The following is a 22,540-nucleotide window of genomic DNA, read 5'->3' on the forward strand; positions in this document are numbered from 1 at the left end:
TTGGTGATAACAGGTCTGTCGTTGATAGTATATGGGCCTGAAAACAACACCTCATCCCTATGCTTAACACTGCTCAACTTGACCACAAAATATCCATCATTATGATATAGGACCTAGGTTTGGATACAAAGTTCCATTGACTAGCTATATACCTTTCAATTGCACCAATGGAAGGAGTATTACCAACCACATATATAATAAGAGCTTTGTTCCATTTCTGAGTTTCTGCTTCAAAATCCACTTTAAAGAGATGAACAACTATTTCCCCCTCTTCAATTACATGCAGGATATATGTCAAGTTCATTCCCTTTGCAGCGAATTTGTTTCGTTCAGATAATCCAACCCATTTTTGTCCCTCCTGATTACCCTTAGCAGCAGTACTCGAATTAAGAACATCAGTATTACATACCTGACCATCAATCGAAGCTGAATTAGTTTGAATCTCCACTAGTGGAGAAGGAACATCATTGCCCCTCAAATCGACAATTGGGTTCGGTTTCGGGATCGGATTACCAGCAACAGTAATTGAACTCGGAGCTGAAATCGAACTTGACGCCTTTGTCTGAACCTCTAACACAAGAGACATTCCCTTATTGGAACTAGCCGAGCTGGACCCAACAGTTATTAGAGGTTCCGGTTGCCCAGTCTTTATTTGAGTTCCCGGAGCTAGGGGAAATTTGGAGTGAGCACAAATGACCGATAAATCGGGCCATTGAAGGTCATATCCCCTAATAACCATGGCAGTGAAACCCTTCACTTGTATTTTCCCTTTGGTCTTCAGTACAATTCTACCGGAATCATGTGGTGGCGACTGCCCAACCTTATTGACCGGAGCGTGAGTTTCTCGATCGTCCCCGACCCATGGGGAAAGCGCAGGTTAGCAATGGCACCTAACGTGCGCCGAGAGAGAGAGAGAGAGAGAGGAATAAAAAAATCTTGTACGTTTCAAACATGTTTTAAATAGCGGTCCTTGAAGCGGCTATCTATGCACTTTCCCCCTCAAGGAAAATATTTTAGGATCAAATCATTTTCATCATATTAATGTACCTATATATTGTTCCATTTCATTTGATATTTGATACAATAAGACTATGCGCTACATTTAAGATGTGTCACATAAATTGAGACGAAGAGAACAAAAGATTTACAATGCTACATTAGCTGCATGACTGATCAGCAGAAACAAAGAGGAGTTATCTATCGACTCAGAATGAATACCTTTTTTTTTCTTCCATAATTTTGTATTATTTGCCCTATGGTGCTTTCACAGTAATAGACAAGTGTAAGTACAATTTTTCCAAACACCCTAAACACTTACATTTCATGATTTACATGGTAGAAACATATAGTCACTTAGAAGTCCCAGATTTGACTCTTGCCAATAAACAGAATACAGCCAATACACGGACTGCATTGGGTACAACAGGCGAGCTGAACAAAATATCACATGAAGCCAATAGGCATGTTTAGCAGATATATAATAAAGAAATGAACTTTGCTCTGTGGGGGAATGAACAACGCAAACTAGAATGCAGTGATTCCGTAACCACCATGCACAATTTGAGAGCTGCAGCAGGAAAGGGGTGCACTCAACATCATAAGAGGTTATATTTGCAATATTATCAAAGCTAGAACAATTAACTGATCCAACTTGTATATCACTCATTCCCTATAAGCAGACTGCTGTACAATGTAGAATCGACACACAACTTGTAAATACAACATCCAGCTTTTCTGAAACTATTGTTGAATTAGGGTTGAAAGGACAGCAAGAACTGGGAAAGATAATTAAATGTATGCATCTCCATGATGTCGTCACAAGGTAGAAGGTATAACCCGAGAGGCAAATGTATGTTGAAGGTAGCATCAGCCCAAGATGCACACATGGTTGGAACTTTTTTCAAGATGCATGTATTTATAGTGATCCCAAAAGTACCGTCACAAAGTTGTTAGTGCAGTGATAACTAGGCATCCATTGACTTAAAATTCTCTTTCGTCTCTGATATAGCCTCTCGTGACACTATATCACCTTCGCATCTCATTTTGAGAAAGCTGGTCCCTGAGGTCCTTGAGAGCATCCACAACTTCTGCATCGAGGTTGTGCTTTAACAATTTACCTTGCATAGAAGTAGATCTGCAAAGAAATCGATACATCAAGAAACTATTAGCATCACATTAGATGTGAATAAAATTACTTAAGTGTGAAACAAAGACAATGTTGAATAGGATACATTAGTCATACTATAGCCTCCCATTACTAGTTTCACCAATTGATTCGACAGCTGGAAAGGAAAGGAGTATCCTGAATGGGTAGTTATACATAGTTTTTTTCAAATAACCGTTGTGTCCGGGCCAGCTTGCGCGCCCTTGGATTTTTGTCTGTTGGGATTTGAACGTGAGACCCCATGGTTCTTAACCCACTCATTAACCGCTAGGTCACACCCTTAGGTGTGATAGTTATATATAGTTGATGAAATTGAAATGTCCACAATGCAAATGATAACTACTTCAGCGGAAGGGGAAAAGAGCAATAACAACAAAAATAAAGCAACATCAGTACCACAATTTCCTAATTTTATTGTGCACACACAATCATACAAAATGAGTATTGTCAACCTTTTACTTCAAGAATTTCTAATTATGTGTCTTCAGTTAAACGTAAAACCAAGAAAATGATTCACGAGACAATTGCCTTTGGGTTTAGCTTACAAGCAGTTAGTGAGGTACGTACTGTTATTAGTTCTGGGGTATACTTGTTTGTCAAGCATAACCTAGCATTTTCTTCGTCATATCAGAAGAAACAAGACAGATTAGAAAATACATTAGACTTCATCAACATGCTAGAGTTTACATTCTCACCCGCTTAGCAAAGGACAAGGGGCTTGAGCAGGTCAAGTACTAAATGACGCTTACCTACATGCTGTAAGAAAGATGAAGGATCCAGCAATGTCCCTTCAAACCTCAACTAGAATAAGTAGATTGTAAGGCTAATCACAAGAAATGCCTTCAACACAACTTTAAACTAGTTAAAAAATCATTATTGAAAACTCTCTTTAAGAAAGCCTGATACATTATATGCATAACAAAAAACAAGTGTAAGGTAAATACAAGAACAGAACATTGCAAACTAGCATCCACTAAGTTAAATATTTTTTTCTTGAGAGGTCAAGGAAGAATATGGAAAAGGTGAGTGGCTTCAACCTTCCAAAAATACATTCAGATGAATCTTTTTCCAACCCAAGTAGGGGGGGAATCTTCAGATTACAGAAGAAATGAAAACAATTCAGGCTACGCAATATACCTATGTTCCCGCAGCATTCTCTCAACCTCCTTATGTGAAGCTTTGATCTACATCATCTCAAAGGATCAGGGAAATTACATCAGAAGTAGGGTGCAGACTATACATAGAAGTATCTGTTACTATTTAGTGCAAACACTTTATCAGAACATTCAAGCACCTAGTCTTCATATCCATGACAGAATACAGGTGTTAGACATTTTTAACTAAAACAAAGTAGGATAACATGCCAATGCCAACAGCGCAAACCACATTCTTAAAGCCTCTAATCCAAATGTCAGTTATACTCAAAATAAGACTAGTCTCAGAGTACATGTACCGTACAAAAAACATTTTTTACCAGTAAGTTGTTGCTCGGACTCTCCAAAAATGATGTTGCACCCATGTTGGATCTTTCAAAAATGCACTACTTTTGGAGGATCCGACATGCACCCATGTCCATTTTTGAAGAGTCTGAGTAACATACTTACTACACAATACATAAGGGCAAAAGACCATATAGCTTTAAACTTAACACAATAGTATTGCATCCTTTCAGTTGGCTAGAATCCGTTACTTGAACGAAACTAGATTGTGGAATCATATTGAATATTTGACGATACATTCTGTACCTTGCTAAAAAACCGATCCTTGTTTACCAACCACACATTGTCTAACCAAATCCAATTCTCTCTCGATACGTTCCTCAAAAAATCCGATTCGGGCGGATTCTTCCTCCAACTAACAAAGAGATCTTGGCGGAATTGCCACAAGCTCTACACTATAATGACTCTCATGTAAGCTCTTGAACTTCCTTTTTGGACTCAAGAAGCACCTTTCAATAGGTTGTTAAGTTACGCCCATTAAGTTGAGGAGCAACTCCCATAATTTTCCATTAGAAAGAAAATGGAGAAGGAAAAGAAGATAAGAAGATTGAGAAAGAAAAAAAAGGAAAGAAAAGAAAGAGAATTACAAATATTAAAGAATAAAAAGATAAAAAACAAAGAGATTTTTGGGAAGGAAAAAGGAAGCCTCTAAACATGAATATTTAACTAACGAAAACAAATTTTAATAATAAACGAAAATAAAATAGATGTGATTTTCCAAGAGATTAAAGAGAATTAAAAAGGCATAATATATAAATAGGCACTCAAACTTGGCCTCACTGTGTCTCATGTGGATGCTAACGTGGCACATAATTTTGGAGGTGTCTAGATGATCATTTTGTAAGTTGGAGTGTTCAACTGACAGTGGGGGCAAGTTGAGGTGTTCATATGTGCACTCCCAAAGTTGGAGTGCTTACTTGCCAGCTAAGGCCAAGTTTGAGTGCCTGTTTATGTATTATGTCAATTAAAAATGCAACCTAAGTTACTCGGACTCTTCAGAACTGTTGCCGTACCCGTGTCGGATCCTCCAAAAATACACTACTTTTGAAGGATCCGACACGCACCCGACGACATTTTAGAAGAGTCTGAGTAACTTAGAATGCAACACAAAGTTGAAGATTTTGTTTGTTTCCTTCTCCATCTCCTTCCCTCAGGAAATTCGTTGCCCCTCAACCTAACGGTTTTGTAATCGATTGAGCTTCTTGAGTTCAAAATAAGAATCTGACTAGATGATAGTAAAGATAGCTTCAAAAAAATTTGGATAAAGGAGAGTAAAAATAGTATTAAGAACTTATGTGATAAGTCTCTTGTGAAATTTAAGGGCCCATAGGGTCCAGCACAAAAATTGAAAACTAAAACTCATTCGGGTAATAGTTGTCTCAGCCTATCAGGTGCCATGCCAATATTATCTGGCATTTCACCTAAGACTAGAAATAAGTTTGTTTTACTGGGAATTACACAGAAAAGGAACAATAGACCTGAACATAGTAAGTTTTGTTATGTAGGGTAACACTTGGTCAAAGAACAATAATAGTTGAATGGAACCAGGCTAAAATCAGGGTACACTGTGCAAACTAGGATGTTTTGTTTGAGAAGTTTGCCACACGGTAATTGTGTTTTTGGAACAATATCTGAGCTGGTTTCACACTACTTCCGGTTCCCGAAATTTCATTAAATGTTCACATTGCTATAGCATGGAGCCATGGACCAAGCTGACTTAACTATACAGGGTACACCTGACGCTGGCCATGTTGGACTCTGACAATGCAAAACCTCCCTACAAGCAGAAAACAGAAATTGGAATCCTCTAGAAAATCATACTACGTGCTACAAAATTGACCTTAGGACCCAAGCGTCTTTGTGGAACTATGTAACGACCCGCTTGGTCGTTATAGTATTTTCGGCACTTTTGACCCTTCCCCGAGCTTGGTTAGCTCACTTTTGACCCCAGGGGACAATTGACACGCTTCCCGAGGTGCTCGGGGTTGATTTTGGTGACTTTTTGGGAAAAATTCGCTTTAAGCAAAAAGAGCTGACTCAAAGTTGACTTTTAGGTAAACGGACCTTTTTCGGAAATCCATCGATTCCGAGAGGTCCGGATGGTCATTTAGAACTTGTGTGCATATCTGGTTCGGTTCCCAATGCACTCGGGTGCATTTTGGGACTTGGGTTGGAAAGTTGGAATTGAGGCATCGGGGGTTGACTCGGTCAACGAGACCTCCGTTGGGAATTCCGAGGCCACGAGTGCGTTCGTAGCGGGTTTTATGTGTGTCTGTGTATGTGGTTTGTCAACAGATAGCCTCGGGTATTAGTCGGGATTTCGGATTGAGATTGTGTTTATTTTGGGAATTTCTGGCACCCTTACCCCCGACGATAAGCCGTAATGTTGGGTGGTGCCATAACTTGACCCCGAGCATTTGTGGGAATACCGTCAGGGGTCTAAGAGGCCGTCGGAGCGGGACCGCAGCAGCCGCAGTAACGGTATCGGGCATGTTATTTTATTAATTGTGTATTAAAGCCCTTAGTCTCTCAGTTATTAATATTCCGAAATCTGAGCTATTGGGAGCAAATCTAGGGTATTCTTGGAGAAAAATTCTTGGTGGTAAGTCCTTCTAATCCCTTTGCTATTTCATTATCCCTAATCATCTTAGAATCCCTTTATCTTGATAGTTCATTAAGTGATTGAAGATTAAGAAGGGGTTCAATAAATATTCTTTCTAGGCTTCTAAATCATGATTTGTTGGTTGGGTTAGCTTTTTTAAGCATTGAATTGATGATTAGAATCCTCTATTTCATAACTTCTTCCTAATTAGAGGCTAATTTGTGGAATTGAAAGTTAGGGTTTATACCCAAATTTGGGGGTTTTGCCTAGAATCCGAAATTGAGTGAATTGTTGATTATTCTAGCTTGCTATTGATGGGAATTGACCACGTAGAGGTTTAATTTCATGTTGGGACCTTTAGATTCCTAATTTCACCCTTCTAGTTCATAAACTCTATTCCATAGGTTGGGGATTTGGGTCTTGAATAGAAGTAGGGTTTGTTTGATGTTCTTCTTGATTTTAATTCCATGATTCGAATATGCTTAGCCTTTCTTGATCTCGAGGCTCAAAGGAAAGGAAAGGCTAAGGAGTGATTGTTGGTGATATTGTTGTTCGGCCTTCCAGGTAGGTTACGATTTGCCCTATGGTGAGACTTCGTTTAGCGAAGCATATATTTAGACGATATTGTCGGAAAAAGCATGTAAACCTTCGGGTGTGAAGTTGAGTTGAATATTGTCTTAGGTTGGGCCCTGTTGTGTGATTGGGGCTAGCCACCCCGTTGTGTTGTGATTTGATTTGTTCTATTGTTTTTGGTTTGATGCCACCTGATGATACTAGATATTGGAGAGTATTGATATATCTTGATCATGATATTGTAGGATCTTACTTGTTGACGTTTGATACGAGGATAGTATTCTACATTGCTTGTGTAGCCTTTTCATGATATTGTAGTATCTTACTTGTTGACGTTTGATACGAGAATAGTGTTCTATATGACTTGTGTAGCCTTTTCATGATATTGTTGGCGTACCCGTACTTGGTACTTGTAATATTGATGCGATTATTGACATTGAACTCATACCCGCACGCATTCTCATCCTTCATGATATATTGTTGACACACCGACGATACTTGAGGAAACACTGTGATAAGCTGGGCTCAGTTGGATGAGAGTGACGTGAGGACCGATATCCGATGGTTGTCCCGAAATCGAGGTTGTGCGTACCGATTGCAGAGGTTTTTGTCGGAATCATGAGGCACGTGCTTCCGAGGTTTATGCCGCAGCCGCGAGGTATATGGACTCCGCAGTCCCCTTACGGGTCAGTGCTACCGAGACGTTGATATTTCCGTCCGGAGTACATGTGTACACAGCATTGCATTGCATATACATTTCATACATTATTGCATTGCATTGCACTTGGCTTCTGTTGTGATATTCTTGTGATATACAGATTCGGACTGAGTATTTGAGACTTGACACAACTGGGTTTAGATGCTATAACCTAGGTGATGACGTGTACTTGATTTACGCTTGTGTTTGACTTATACCTTGATTAATTACCTGCTTATTTTACTTTATTGACTTGATATGTGTTACTAAACTTAGTCGGCCTATGATGCCTACTAGTACTTGTTGTTTGTACTGACCTGCACTTGCTGCATTTTTTTATGAATGCAGAGTTCCAGGTAAGATCGACCTCCGTTTCTCGTGGCTGATCTTTGTGCAAGAGTTGCTGCTTTCGAGTCTTACAGGGTGAGCATGGGGACGTTCGCCGCCTTGGAGATTCTTCCTTATTCTATGTCTTATTTACGTTCCGAGACATTCAGACATTTGATGTATTTTGTTATTTTTAGACTTTGTAGTATCTAGTTAGTTGCTCTTGTATGATTAGATAGATATCTGGGGAGGTTTGATGTATTCCGCGTATTCTATCTATTATTATGTCAGACTTACGTATTTCTATCTCTTCCGCTTGTTTATTTATTAATTCATGTATTTGAGACTGTTGGGATAAGGGTTCGCCTACCGAGGTGGGAAAGGTAGGTGCCCGCGCAACTTAGCTAGTTTGGGTCGTGACAAGCTAAGAGTTAGACTCGATTGTTTTTTGGTTCAAAAAAATAACAAGGACAAAGGACCACTGCAATCTCCTCATTCGTTATTTTCACAAGCTAACCAAAACATCTTGCAGCAGCAGATCCTAACAAGGTTGTATCAGTAGTCTTTTTTTTTTTTTAAATAACCGTGGTGTCCGGGCCAGCTTGCGCACACCTCAACTAATTCCACGGGATACTTGCCACCTCCCACCAGCAATAGTTACCAGGTAACTCCGACCACCAAAGCTCACGTAGTGTTTTTTATCTATGCTTGGATTTGAACTTGAGACCTCATGGTTCTCAACCCACTTTACTGACCACTACGCCACACCCTTGGGTGCGTTGCATTAGTAAAGTCTTTATCTGTGATTATGAAATAAAATAGAAAAGGAACAATAAGGGCGGTTAAGAAGTAAAAAATGAAGAAAATTATTTTCCTTTACTTCGAGTTACAGAATAGAAACATTCAACTTCTCCTCTCACTCAATGAAATAAAAGCCCAAGTAAAACAAAACAAACTTTTATTTTCTTTGTTCTTCATTAAGCAGAAGAAATAAAAGAAAGAAAAATCTTGAAACTCTCAACTTTGTTTCTTCTGTTTCGAGACATGAAGTAGCAAAGCAAATTGAGAGATGACAAAGATTAATGTCAAGCACCATGAAGAAGATGATATTTGCATATTACCTCAGAGATTAATGCCTTGCAGCTCCAAACAAAAGCCCCCTGGTATAACCATAAAAATTTGAACAAGGAAATCAGTCTCTACCCAAAGGATGTTGGCTAGAGAATGGATGGTGATGAAAAGAGGTCGCCAACTGTGGCTGAAATAGCTACTCATTTTATTTTTTTATTCTGAAACAGATAGCTAATGGCTTTACTCCCATGGAAGCTTAGAGTAACAGAAAATTTTGAAATGCGTGAGTGCTATCAGAAATATATAATCAGATTCAAAGCAGAGGGCAAAGTTATTGGTGTACTTCAGTTAGTATATGGATCAGGATATCACAGGCATAAGAACTTCACTTGAATTAAGAAAATTCTGAAGGAACATGACATTTAAAACCAATATGTATGTAACTCAAATACCAGCAAAAGAAATCTGTTTCTGCCTTTTGATTAAAGAGTTGATGATAGTAACCAAGCACTTCACAGTTCGCTTGTTTTGTTTTTTTGACAAGTAACATTAACAAAAATGGCCTTTGACAAATGGACGCACAATGCACAACTTGAAGTGCAGTGTTAAGCCTGAAAAGAAAATCTGAGAAATGAAGAAATATTTGAGTTAATAGTTGAACAAATTTAGCCAGTCTGCCTAACTAAAGTGAATGCCCCCACCCCCAGTCACTGACCCAAAGGGATGAGAGCTATTCCAACCATCTGATACTATACCAACCTCAAAGAACTTGCACTAAAATAGTCATTTTAGTCAAAGAAGAAAAGGAGCGTTTCACAACCATCCTCTTTCCAAAACAAAAATGTTAGAAGCAAACTGATTGTTCTTTTTCGTTTAGATCACATGTCAAGGAAGAAGTACATACTGCTCCATAGGCTGCATGCTGCTGATTATGATCAGATGTGACAACCCAGACTTTTGGACACCCATCCTCCCTTAATGCGACCACCTATCAATGTTATGGAGAACAAATCTATCAGTCCAAATATTATACTTAAAGGTATGTGCATCAAGCAAACTAGTTTTTATTATCCATTGTAAGGCAGTTTTGCATCTAATGGTGGTGTTGCAGATCACACAGGAACTGGAGAGGTAACTTTCACGTTCAACCATACCAAGTACAATTCCCTTTCAACCTCTTGTGGTCCAAACTCTAATGTCAGCAAAATAGACTAGGAAATTCATGGGACATAAACTATGATTTCACATGAATACCATGCATTCATCTGGTTAAGGATTAAGCTAGACATGGTTTTCTGTAATAGGAATTAATAGCCTGTTTGGCCAAGCTTCTAAAATCAGCTTATATTGAAAAGTGCTTTTCAAAAAAGTACTTTTGGTGAGAAGCAGTTTGTTTGGCTAATCAATTTGAAAAGCAGTTTTGAGCGACAATTTATGTTTGGCCAAGCTTTTAAAAAGTGTTTTATTTTCTAAAAAGCGTTTTTCAAGAAAGTACTTTTGGAGAAAAGCCACTTTCTTTTAGCTTCTAAAAACAGCTTCTGCTACTCCCCAGAAGCACTTATTTTGTCCTAAAAGCTTGGCAAACACCTCACTTTTTAAAATAAGCACTGTTGGCCTCGCAAAAGCTTGGCCAAACAGGCTATACAAAGGATTAGCACAGAAGTGCGCTATCTTGATCCTAAATGCACAATCTTGACAGCAAAATCTGCACTGTATTATGACATGGATAAAAAGGTAAGAACAGATGAACATCAACCCATACTAAGTCAAAGCAATGATTCAACCTTAACTTCTAATGCAAATGAGCATTCATTTTGCAATTGTTCTCGCAGAAAGACGATTTACCATCAAAAAATGCTATCAAGATAACATACTTCTAGTATATTGGATGTTCTAGCTTTGAGGGGAATCAGGTGGACAATGCCAAGGAGTACATTGGATGTTCTAGCTTGGTAGAATAGAGATGGGAATATGTCAGGACACAAGGAGAGATGGAAGATTGTCCCGGCTTGCATTTGGTGGGCAATTTGGAAGGAGAGTAACCAGAGATGTTTTAAAGACAAGAGTATCTCCTTTCAGAAATTGAAAATGAATTGTCTAGTTTTTTTCTATTTTTGGTGTATTCAAGACCTTCTTCAAGAGGCTGAGGACATTGTCACTGTTTTAGATTGTCTGTGAAGGTCCTAGGTGGTAGGTTTTGCCTTTGTAACCACTACTTGTAAGTATTACTGAAGTACACCTTTGGTGTAGCTTTGTCTATAATAGAATGTTAACTGTTTCAAAAAAAAAAAAAAAAAAACAAACAAACAAAACAAAACATACTTCTAGAACCAGCACACATTGTTAAATTCATTCACCCACCAACTTGAAAATAAAAATGATAAATCTTCTCTAAAATTGAACTTCATCACATTCTCACCTCCTTCTCAATCCATGCATCAGCACATGTTTCACTTGAGTATACTACATCAATGCTGCAAAACAAAGTAGCTAGTCATGGAACTCTACTACTAAAATGCATATCAAGAGCTTTAATAGGACAAGTAGATCGATACAAGATCTAAGAAACTGAAAAGTAGACGTATAAATGAACTGTCATTAGAAAAATTGACCATTGCAAGTTTGGTTTCTGAATCAAATATCAAGGAACATGAAAAATATGATAACGAAATCAGACTTCGTCTTTTGTCACTTGAACAACTCAAAAGTGGGAGAAAATAGAGACTGAAAAAAACCACAATAAGAAATCCTTGAAAGTATACTCAATTCCAGACTCATAATTGTTTTTATATTATAAACAATGAATAAAACAAGTAAAATATTATAATAGACGTATATCACGTCAAGGCCCAAGAATATTTCACAAGCATGTATCACTGCCTTGCTATTAACAATCAATAGCATATAGCATTAGTATGCAATGGCATATCCACATATTACCTTTTGAAAGGAGAAGAGTCTGACTTCATAAGTTGAAACTACGCAATGACAGAACAAGCAAAAGAGTAATACTCCTTCCGTTTCAATTTGTTTGTCTGGCTTTGACTTGGCACGGAGATTAAGAAAGTAAAGAAGACTTTTGAATCTTGTGGTCTTAAACTAAAGATATGTAGAATGTACCAAAATGCCCTTTAATCTTGTAGTCCTAAACATGTCATGTGGGAAATTGGAATTAAAGAGTTGCCAAAAAAAGAAAGAGGCACAGACTAAAAAGGAAAGTAAGACAAACAAATTGAAATGGAGGGAGTGGCAAATCCGAGAGCCTGTCCATCAGACAGATATATATCCACAGAACGTAACTGTGGGGGTTGCTTATCATTGTCTAATAGGAATTACCCCTCAAAGTTTTCCTTGTGTGTAGGTAGTCCAGACATCATGGCATCGAATACAACCACCACTTTCACCTCTGCAATATACTGAAATGAGATAGGGACATTTATCCATCGAGAATTAATTAGACATGAATAAGTATACAGAGAGCAACTAGTTTGACAATACGGGATTTCTACCAGCTTATTTCAATCTAGATGCCAATTATCTGATGGAAAACAGAAGAAAACACCAACATAAAGCTTTGCAAGAAAAATATAACTAGTCCTAGAAAATAGTCATCTAATAGAAAACAGTAGCAGAATCTGTATCAGATAACTACTTCAGAAAATACAAGTATAAGAGAAGGTAATCGCTACAAGGATAGTTATGAGCCTTTCAAGTGAATTTTGAGACGCAAATATGAAAAGGGCAGCCCGGTGCACAAAGCAACCTGCGTTCACACAGGGTATAGGGAAGGGATACACCACAAGGAAGTGTGATGTAGGCAGCCTAGCCTAATGCAAGTATCAGTGCCTGATTCCACAACTCGAATGAGTTACATATGGGTCACACGGAGATAACTTTATTCATGTTATTCTAGAGCCAGGCTCTTCTACATGTGCCCTAGCAAGCTTTAACGCAACATAGTAACAGGCTCATTGAAGGATAAGAAGAACCCAAACCTCTTAGCAAACTGAATGATACAAGTTCATCAATGAGCTTTTGACGAGCAATGTCAAGACTTCCATTCATAAAATGCTTCTTCAACTTTGGCCAATATCCACACACATTATATCCATCAACAAGCAAGACGGGAACTGCAATATCCAATACCTGATTTGTACTACAGAAAGTTCAAAGAAAACCAGTAGTTTCTCAACTCATCCATTATGATGTCTACCGAACAAGAAAATTCATTATAGACAAGACCTGGAAAAAAAAAATTACTAGTATAGTGCCAAAGTAGGATCGCGATAGATCTCATCATCTTCTGGCAGGTCTTCCTTCTCCACCTTCTTCTTACGATAACTAGTAGCAGGCTTTGGAGTACTGGATTTTCTCTTTTGGAACTCCTAAAGGATTTTTCCGCAATATGAATTGCTGAAAGGAATATTTAAATACAGGCTCCATTGATATTAATCGAAGACTGACCTTCCATAATCTTAGGAACTGCAAATTCTGCTTCAAGTTTGATGTAATCCTCGGAGGAGGTGTCTCAGTATCCTATTTGAACTCGAAGAAATAAAGTATATAAGATTTAAATATTTCAGCTTGACATTCAAATTAGAGAACAATCTTGTCATTTCTAGGTGGAATTATCAAAGTACTATAAAAATTGTAAAAAGTAAGCAAATATCAGTTGAAAAATGGGAAAGATTGGCAAAACTAGGACACATTTCCAGTGGACGGATTAATACATGGTTTGGTATCCCATGACGTCCAAATAACTGTTTGCTGCAATTAGTTTTGAGCAACTGTGATTTTGTGTCCAATTTAATAATTTCTCCATCATACAATTATGATCCCCAAAAATCTTTTCAGTTGACCAGCTCCAGCACTCAATGAAAATTACTTTCAAAATCCACTTCTAACACTTGCATGTCTAGGTGGCCATACAAGCGATAGATCCACTTGTGAGCAACTTAGATATACTGCAGCAAAATTATTTCATTTAAAAACAATAGATAGACAGACGAACATTTCCAATCACTTCAAAACAAATGGAGTGCCTATATGTTTGACAAAGCGAGCAAAGTTTCTTCGTTACTTCTATCATTTCTGATAACTCACCTTATCCATAACATCCAAAAGATTGTGATTGCTAACAAGGAAGCTATTTAGAGTACTTAAAAAGACAAAAAGCACTCTGTCTTTAGGTAGACAAATGATGCCAAGTTCTGTACATTTCTATCCCATGGTATCAGCAACAAAAAGTACTACTCCCTCTGTTTCAATTTATATGTCTTGCTGTCCTTTTAATTTGTTTCAAGTAAAGACCACCTTTTATATTTATTTTTTTTATTTTTTTCACACTTCCCCTAGGAGCTTCCCCTTTTTGCTTCCTTGGTGAGTCGAACCCACAACCTTCGGGTTAGAGGTGGACGGTGCTTACCATCTGAGCAAACCCCTCTTGTTCTTTTTTTTTTTTTTTTTTTTTTTTTTTTTTTCTAATAACTCTTTAATTCCAATATCCTACATAGCATGTTTAAGACCACAAGAATCAAAAGGCATTTTGGTACATTATACACATCTTTAGATTAAGACCACAAGATATAAAAGTCTTCCTTACTTTATTAAACTCCGAGGCAGTCAAACTAAAACACATAAAATAAGCGAGGAAGTGCTTATTATCAAGCTGCTGAATATCACAATGAGCGTTTAGGGTCCTTATATACTGAGATTTTCTTGGGTCATGATCAAAGCACAACAATGTTTCATATCCTATTACTCACATTTTATCTATTTTGCCTTGATAATTCTTAAGTCCAGTTATACTATCTTCCCTGTAGTTTGTCATTAAATGTGTTCATTTACAACATAGTCCTAGCAATCTCTTACGTTTCTTAAAACAAGGTATAACTAACTAGACAACCTAAATCATTAGTAGATTTCATTTCCTTTTCCTTTATTGAGTGAAATCTCTATAAATTTTACAGCTAATGTTTCTTTAAATTAAATTTAAAATTCTAAAATATGATACTACTAGATTTTGATTTTTCAAAATTTGACATCTAATAGAGTAAGGAACGTAAAAGTTTTTTTTTTTTAATTTACTTTACTTTATAGAACAATAGCAACCATTTGTACAATGAATTCATTATGGTAAAAGAAAACTATATGTCCCAAAGATATTAAGAAATTAACCAAAGTTTAAAATACAATAGACAGGGCAGTATATTTAAACAATAGTTGGTTCATAACTAAAAAGTAGCAGTCCAACTAACTTTTGATGAAGAGAGGAATATTCTCCAAATGAAATATTGAACTATAGTGGAGGTTAGTTTATACTCAAATTTGGCGGGGCAATCAGGAAATATGATAATTTAGAGAGGAGGTTAATGACCAACTACTTAAGATAGGCTACAAGAACCCCGTTTTCTTTCTCCTTAAATACTTGTTTATTGTGACCAAGAGGTCACGGGTTTGACCCGTGGAAACAACCTCTTGCTGAAATGCAGGGCAAGGCTGCATACAATAGACCCTTGTGGTCCGGTCCTTCCCCGGAACCCGCGCATAGCGGGAGCTTAGTGCACCGGGCTGCCCTTTTATATACTTGTTTATTGTTTCTTGAAGTCCCATTAACTTTTATGTCTCCTTTCAATATTATCCAAAAGCATAATGACAATGGCTCCTTATCATTGTAGAACAGACCCGATGCAGCATCACAATCTACTTCTCTACAGGGATAGATGTAGTTTAAGAAGTTATGGGTTTATCCAAACCCAGTGGTATTAGCTCAGACCATGTATTATATGTTAAAAGATTCACTAACAAGTACAAATAATAGATTTCGAACAAAATAAATCAGAACGGCTTGGTCTAATTTCAAACTCGAACCGTCAAATTCTGGATCCTCCTCAGCTTCTCTGTTTACCCGAGAGTACATTTCCATTTGGAAGACACTGATCACCAAATGTGTATGACAAATCTGAGTGGTTTTTCACAGAACTTCCGTCAAGAGCAATAATTGATCACTTCTCTTTTTCTAATTGAAGAATCAACATATACTAAACACTAGTCCCTCAACCACAAATTTAAAATTCCAGTTGTTTATTTATAATGGTGATGTGCAGGCCAACTTGCAAAATTCCATTCTGATTTTCCGTATCCTGTAAAGGACCAGATGATGCATCAATAGTCGCCTGTTCTTCTTGCCCCAGTATGAGACTATTCTTTTTCTGAAAAACAAATCACATTTCTACCTCTCTTTTATTTTTATTTTTTTGGGACTATTCCATCCCAGAAAAAACACGTTTTACCCCATAAGTGTTTACATTAGTTCGAATCAAAATTCATTAGTCCTCAATGAAGACATAATTAAGAATATATATGATAGACCTAAAAATGAATTCAGATAAAATCAAGAAGAGGAAAAGTAAGCAAGGAGAGAGTAGGTACTTTAGAAGAGGGTGTGTCGGAACTCTTGGTCTTCTTAGCCATAATTGTGGAAGCATGAGTGGGCTTGATGTATGCGTTACAGCCAACGCCAATGTATGCAAATGCAAAGGCTGATAGTGTTTCTGAGAAAGATATACCTTTCATGGGTGTACGTTTACCACTACCTCGTCATTCTGCATTTTCTTCAATACCAAAACACACTAATAACTCAAAATCCTTCTTCCAATTCTACTTGCTCCAGTATGTGTAATATCAATCTAATTGCTCTGCGGTGGGTCTACTTTTACATTCTACTAATTACTCAAAGTGGGATTGAGTACTTCTAAAGCAACTACGACACCGCGACTTGGAGAAAATAGCAGAGATGAAGTGTAGATTATTGGAGTCGTGGAGGGAACATAGCCATCCATTTCGTTTTGCCTCTTCAAATGGGCTCCTTCCTCCATTTATATAGTGCTACCCAAGCATGCGTGTCAATTGCACCGAATCCGGAACCAAAATGACCCAAAAAAGACTATTTGAACCAAAATATCCCAACAAAAAAAAAGTGACCATACTACCTTTAATGCAGTAAATGTTAAAGGGATCCTCTTTTTCTTCTTTTGGTTAAACTCTCTTTCTTTACACCTTTTTACGTACTTTAGCCACAGATTAATTATGTTTTGGGACTTCAAAACTTCAATGTTTTATATAGAACCGTATTTGTTTTTGTGCGATTAATAAAGTAGGCTCAATACATCAAGAATAAGCAAAATTTTGAATTGTCATTTTAATGGTTGAAAAGTGTTCGAACTCTATTTTTGTTTGAAGACTTGGTATCATTAGCTTTAAGTTATAACAATATGAAAATAATTAAACTTATTCATTAATAACAAACCGAAAGTAGTAAAAATACAATCATCAAAGAAAGAAAAAACATAAAATACATTTATCAATTCATGCCCTTGAGTTGGTGCAAAACTAAACTTACTAATATTCTTCAAATTAACAACATCATCATAAATTAAACATAAAAGTAAAATCACAATATTCTTAATCATCGTCAGAATAGAAGTCCTCAATTTCGTCCTCAGAACAATATTTTGGGTTTCTTAAGACATTTTTTTTCTGTAGATATTAATTCTCTACTTATTGATGATGCTTGTTCTTCGGCCAACTTTAACATGTAAAATCTACAACGTCTTACTAGCATTACCCATTTTTCTTTTTCTAATCTTTTAATACGATTCCTCGCAAGTTTCTGGGCCTACTCGAGGCATGGTTATTGAGTACCTTGTTGGGATTTGAGCGTTGAGATTTTTCAAGTTACAAACAAGACATTGTGATTCGGCATACCGATATGCCCATTCGTGACGTAAACCACAATAATATTCACGTGGATCTGAATATTTCAGCTCGAGAAAATCGTCATTACGCTCTACTAAAAGGTGGGGCTTGAAATCGTCTAGCACGAATTCCACCATTATCGGTTGAGAATCAACGAATAGTTGCTTTGATTTGAGTTGTCATCACCATTGCTATTTGAATCCTGTGGAAAAAATACCGACTAATCTATATTTCTGCTATTTGACATTGAATTTTAAGTAGTACTAAGTAGCATGTCACGACCCAACCCCGTAGGCCGCGACTAGCGCCCGACCTGGGCACCCGTACGTACCAAAGTCCCAAAAATAGTAACTCAAATATTTAATAAAATTTGGGCGAGTTTCCTCTCGTTTTCTTACTAGCCAAAATTAACACAACGCGCGAAAAATACCAACAAAGGCCACACGGGGCATATTCATATACACGTATACGGCAAGCGGCGGCAGGAACGGGCGGCGGAACCGCCCAAAAAAACGTATCACATATACATATACGTACGGACATAGCCATAACCCACATACATATCCACAGGCCTCTAAACAGAATAACGAAACCATATGACGGGACAGGGCCCCGTCGTACCCCTGAATAATAATGTACATATACATCAGAAGATAATATACCAAAATATATGAGCTCCGGAAGAAGGAGCACTCCCAGAAAGCAGAATAGATGACCTAGGCAGGTGGATCCTCAAACTGAGCGTCAGTACCTGCGGGCATGAAACGCGACCGAAGACAGTGGGTCAAGATGAATATGTACCGAGTATGTAAAAGTGTACGGAATCACGATAACGAGAATACGAAAAAATAGATATGATGTGTAAAATGTCAAATATGTAACCAAAATATAAGTCATGCACAGGCTCTTAGAACGATGGTCGCCGCTGTCGATGGCGCCATACCACAAAGATCACACCGAAAGTTTCATATCTCCGTAACCCGACATATCCCCGTAACACATCATAGCCAACCATAACACCGTACACATCATAACACCAATATAAACGGAGCCCGGCTCTCTCGCGAGGATCTCGGGGAACCGTAACACAGCATCACACCAGAATATGTCATAACGCGCACGAAATATAACCGGCCCGGGATCCGGTGAACGAGGCAATAACCATAAGCACGAGCGGAGTCGTGAGCAGTCATATGCATAAAATCATAATCATAAATCATAAAGTAAGTAAGAAGTCCATATGCCAAAGTTTAAACGAAAATAGTATTAACCTTTTCCCGAAAATCATTACGGAAGCATAGAAAAGCCGCGGGCCCCACGGACGGGTGCCGACCCCCATCCGAGCCCGACTATGGTAGTTAGGGAAGGGATAGGTCTTATGAACATACATATTATGTTTGGGGGCGTTCCGAGCTCGTATGCAAAAGTTACGGACGTTTGAAGTTCGGGACCTCTTTGTAGTCAAAATCTTTACAAGTCTTTTGAAACTCATTTATTTGAAAACTTAAGGACCTTATATTGAGCACCATAATGAATCAATCTTTAGGATCAAACAAGCACGTATCCAAGCTCGGATTTAAGAACAGAACGACCCCGAGATGCGGGTCATAGCCTAATAGCGCTAGGACATGCCAAATGAAAGAAAGCGACGCCTTACATACCTTGTCCGCTCGCAAGCTAAGTCAAGGCTCAACTCTCGGATGCTCCAAAATCTACATAACACCAATTATGCTAACATTAGCCACAAACTTTTTAGGCATTCAATATTCAAACGAACATTAAATTCTAACGAAATTTCGGCAAAGATTTCCCCTGTACATTCACCAACCCCGAGATTTACACTCGGCTAAATTCAACAACAACCAAAATACAACATCAATAATCAATTCGCAATACATTCAAACATTAATATCCAATTCCAACACATTCCAACATTAAACACATTTTGCTACATACTTAAGGACATTCCAATATATTTAACTATACTCATATAATCGAATTAACATTAAGGCTCATACGTTCCATTACTAATCCGAACCCATTTAAATCATATTCAAGAACACTTTAAACAATTCTCACAATTTTTCAAATAACCCAAACATTGTCCCAACTTACCCGAATTCCACTCCAAACCCGAGAACACTACTCCCACATTTCTTTCTTTCAAACTCCATAAATTATACTACCAAACCATGCATAAACAATGTCATTCTCTAAATTACAAAATTTACATTACGAGCCTAATGGCTTCCAAAACAGCCCGCCTCCTTCACAACATCAACGTGGATCATTCAAAGGTTCATTAACGATACAAAACTCACGACAACAACTAGAGCCTTAAGTAACATTTGCTCATCCTTGGCTCCAACATGGCATACATTCGGCCATCCTAGTACCCACACATATATATATAATTTACACTCATTCAATACACTACAACAACAAGGAAACATACTACATATAATTCAAGCTACCATTCCAACAACACATAGGAAACACACGGCTACAAGCCATGCATAGTTCATGGCCACGGTTCAACTCCAACATCTAATTTTTCATGAATTTCATGCATGTTTGCATACTACAACACGTCCACACCATTCACAACACATAAAAGAGAATTAATTCTTACCTTTTCTTCTTCACTTCACACGTTCACTAAGGTGATGAACAAGGGAAACGAATAGCTTGTTGATCCGAATAACGCCTCCACGTTAACAAGCACCCTTGAATTAGTTGTTTTGCTAGAAGAACCAATTTTTTTGGAAGAGATTTCTTGATCTTGCTTTTCCTCTTCTATGGCCGATTGTCTCCTTCTTTTCCCTCTCCTTATTTTCTTGATTTTTCTAGAAAGTAAATGAGGAGAAAGATGACTTAGTCATCTTTTAAGTTGCCAAAGAAAATATTTTATATGGCCATGGCCCATAAGTATGGCCGGCCACTTTGGCCCTTTTATTTCCATATTCCACAAATTTTCTTAATTCATTTTTGGCCCCAAATATTTCCTTAATGTTTTCATGCCAACAAAGTCATATACCGAGGTATTTAAAACAAAGTCATGATTAAAGAAAATCCCGACTTCTTGTCTCGGAATAGCCTTGTATCCTAACTTGTCATATTAGCTCAAATTATCCCGTTGTTGAAAATACGGGATATAACATAGCAAAAGGCTCTTTATATAAGTATCAAACTCAATAGGTTGCGGGATCATGATTATTTCTCCACCAACTTTATTTAATATAGTACAACTATTAATAATATCATGGGGAATCATCGTTATCGGACATCTCACAGTCCGAATCCCACTTGGATCTGAATCCAACGTAACTAAGTTGACCATATTCTACCCTGAGGCAACGTATTTTCATCCGATTGTTCTCTTCACGAAAACGGTTAAGAGCAAAATTCAACTCTTGTGGAGTGCCACGAGGCATTGACATAGCACGTCTTTTTGGGCGTTTAAGCCCTAGTGACCTCAAGTTTTGTTCCAGTGCCGTAGCCTCCCTAACACACCAATTCCACTCGTCTGTCATCATATTGTTGTAACGTTGGTTGTATCTTTCATTCGGGTTATTCGAGTATTCAATATCTTCACCCAATTCCCATGTCCTACCCATTGCGTGAAATATATCTCCTGGAGAGAACGTTGTAATACGACTAATATCTCCAAATTGGTTAAAAAATGACATAGTAACTCAATCTGTGTGGTTGGTAGTTATTCGTCAATTACGTTATATAACACTTCCTAGCACGAAACGTAAATTTTGGATTCGAATTATGACGTTTTTCTATATGACAACTGAGGTGGACAACACAGCGCACAGATATAGCGCAGTAATATAATGTGTTATGTCAGAATAACGCAGTAATTTACTGCATTATATATTAATAACGCATTAACTTACTGTTATTCGACTGTGAACATGAAATTACCGCGCTATATCCGTGCAACCGGACTATACTTGACAAAACGCATGAGAATTCAAAGCGTTATGCAACACTCCGTACTTAATTTGACTTGACGTAACACTACAAGACACACTAATTGCATGCATGCGTTTATTGAAAATTCAAACGCATTCAAACCTTATTAATATGGATTTTGTATGAAAGGAAAACACAGTTTCTATGTTTCATCTAATTTCTGTATTTTACACAAATTCTAAGTTTCATCCAACTTTTACATTTTGTACTCCTAAATTAGTCAAGAAATGGAAGATATTTCAAAAATTAGAGTTTCTTTATTCTGGGACGGAGAAATTATATTCGAGGAAAATAATTTGCGTTATGACTCTTCCCCAAAATACCATGTTAAGTTTCCACTTAACTTTAAATTCTCAAAACTACTCCAAGCCTTGTATAATAGACTACAAGTAAGTATGGGTGATTTTGATTTAAATATAATTAGAAGATATCTAATATCATTTAAGCCTCAAGGTGTAGTTAGTTATGGACAGTGGTACATTCAAGACGATAATTCTTTGACGGATTATTTGAAGGCGCCTTACGATTATAGGGAATACATAACTTTAAACATCCTTGAAACGTACATACAAAAGGTCCCCATTAATCGACTTGAAGTCATGGCTATAGCTCCTAGGGAAGCCCGAAATAGACCTCGTAGGGCAACCCCATCTAGAATTCAGGCTGAAGTTACTAAAGCGGAACCTACCCATGAACACAATTACCCTGATATGAGGACTTATGAAGGCATTTTGAGGAGTCAAATCCCTCTGGAAATTTTAAGTCAGCAATTTGATGGGCAGTGGTAAATATTCATTATTATCATTATTATTATGTGTGTGATTTGTTTATTCTTTAATCTACTAATGATGTTTATTATTTTTTTG

General features: G+C 37.5%; 1 protein-coding gene and 1 long non-coding RNA gene across 10 annotated transcripts; both read right to left on the reverse strand.

Moving 5' to 3' along the window:
• Positions 1–1,584: 1,584 nt before the first annotated feature.
• On the reverse strand, positions 1,585–16,833 carry LOC132033747 (uncharacterized). Of its 9 annotated transcripts, none has more exons than XR_009408871.1 (11): positions 16,365–16,831; positions 13,398–13,469; positions 13,194–13,318; positions 12,929–13,089; positions 12,270–12,339; positions 11,353–11,407; positions 9,838–9,921; positions 8,984–9,022; positions 3,302–3,348; positions 2,259–2,503; positions 1,585–2,134 (listed from the first exon to the last, which is right to left on the reverse strand). XR_009408871.1 is itself a non-coding variant. In XM_059423802.1 (10 exons), the coding sequence occupies exons 1-10, from the start codon at positions 16,506–16,508 to the stop codon at positions 2,026–2,028; spliced, it is 906 nt and encodes a 301-aa protein (XP_059279785.1). In that variant the 5' UTR covers positions 16,509–16,827; the 3' UTR covers positions 1,585–2,025. The 9 variants fall into 9 exon arrangements, 5 of the variants coding, with proteins under 5 accessions (XP_059279785.1, XP_059279793.1, XP_059279823.1 ...); XR_009408870.1 differs by having other exon boundaries at positions 2,232–2,503; XR_009408872.1 differs by lacking the exon at positions 2,259–2,503 and adding an exon at positions 2,914–3,004 and having other exon boundaries at positions 16,365–16,830.
• On the reverse strand, positions 4,543–6,013 carry LOC132033740 (uncharacterized). The gene is made up of 2 exons (XR_009408861.1): positions 4,770–6,013; positions 4,543–4,640 (listed from the first exon to the last, which is right to left on the reverse strand). It is a non-coding gene; the product is annotated as an uncharacterized LOC132033740 (long non-coding RNA).
• Positions 16,834–22,540: the final 5,707 nt, after the last annotated feature.

The sequence above is a fragment of the Lycium ferocissimum genome, chromosome 2 (genome assembly GCF_029784015.1).
Source record: "Lycium ferocissimum isolate CSIRO_LF1 chromosome 2, AGI_CSIRO_Lferr_CH_V1, whole genome shotgun sequence".
In the NCBI taxonomy this organism is placed as follows: Eukaryota; Viridiplantae; Streptophyta; class Magnoliopsida; order Solanales; family Solanaceae; genus Lycium; species Lycium ferocissimum.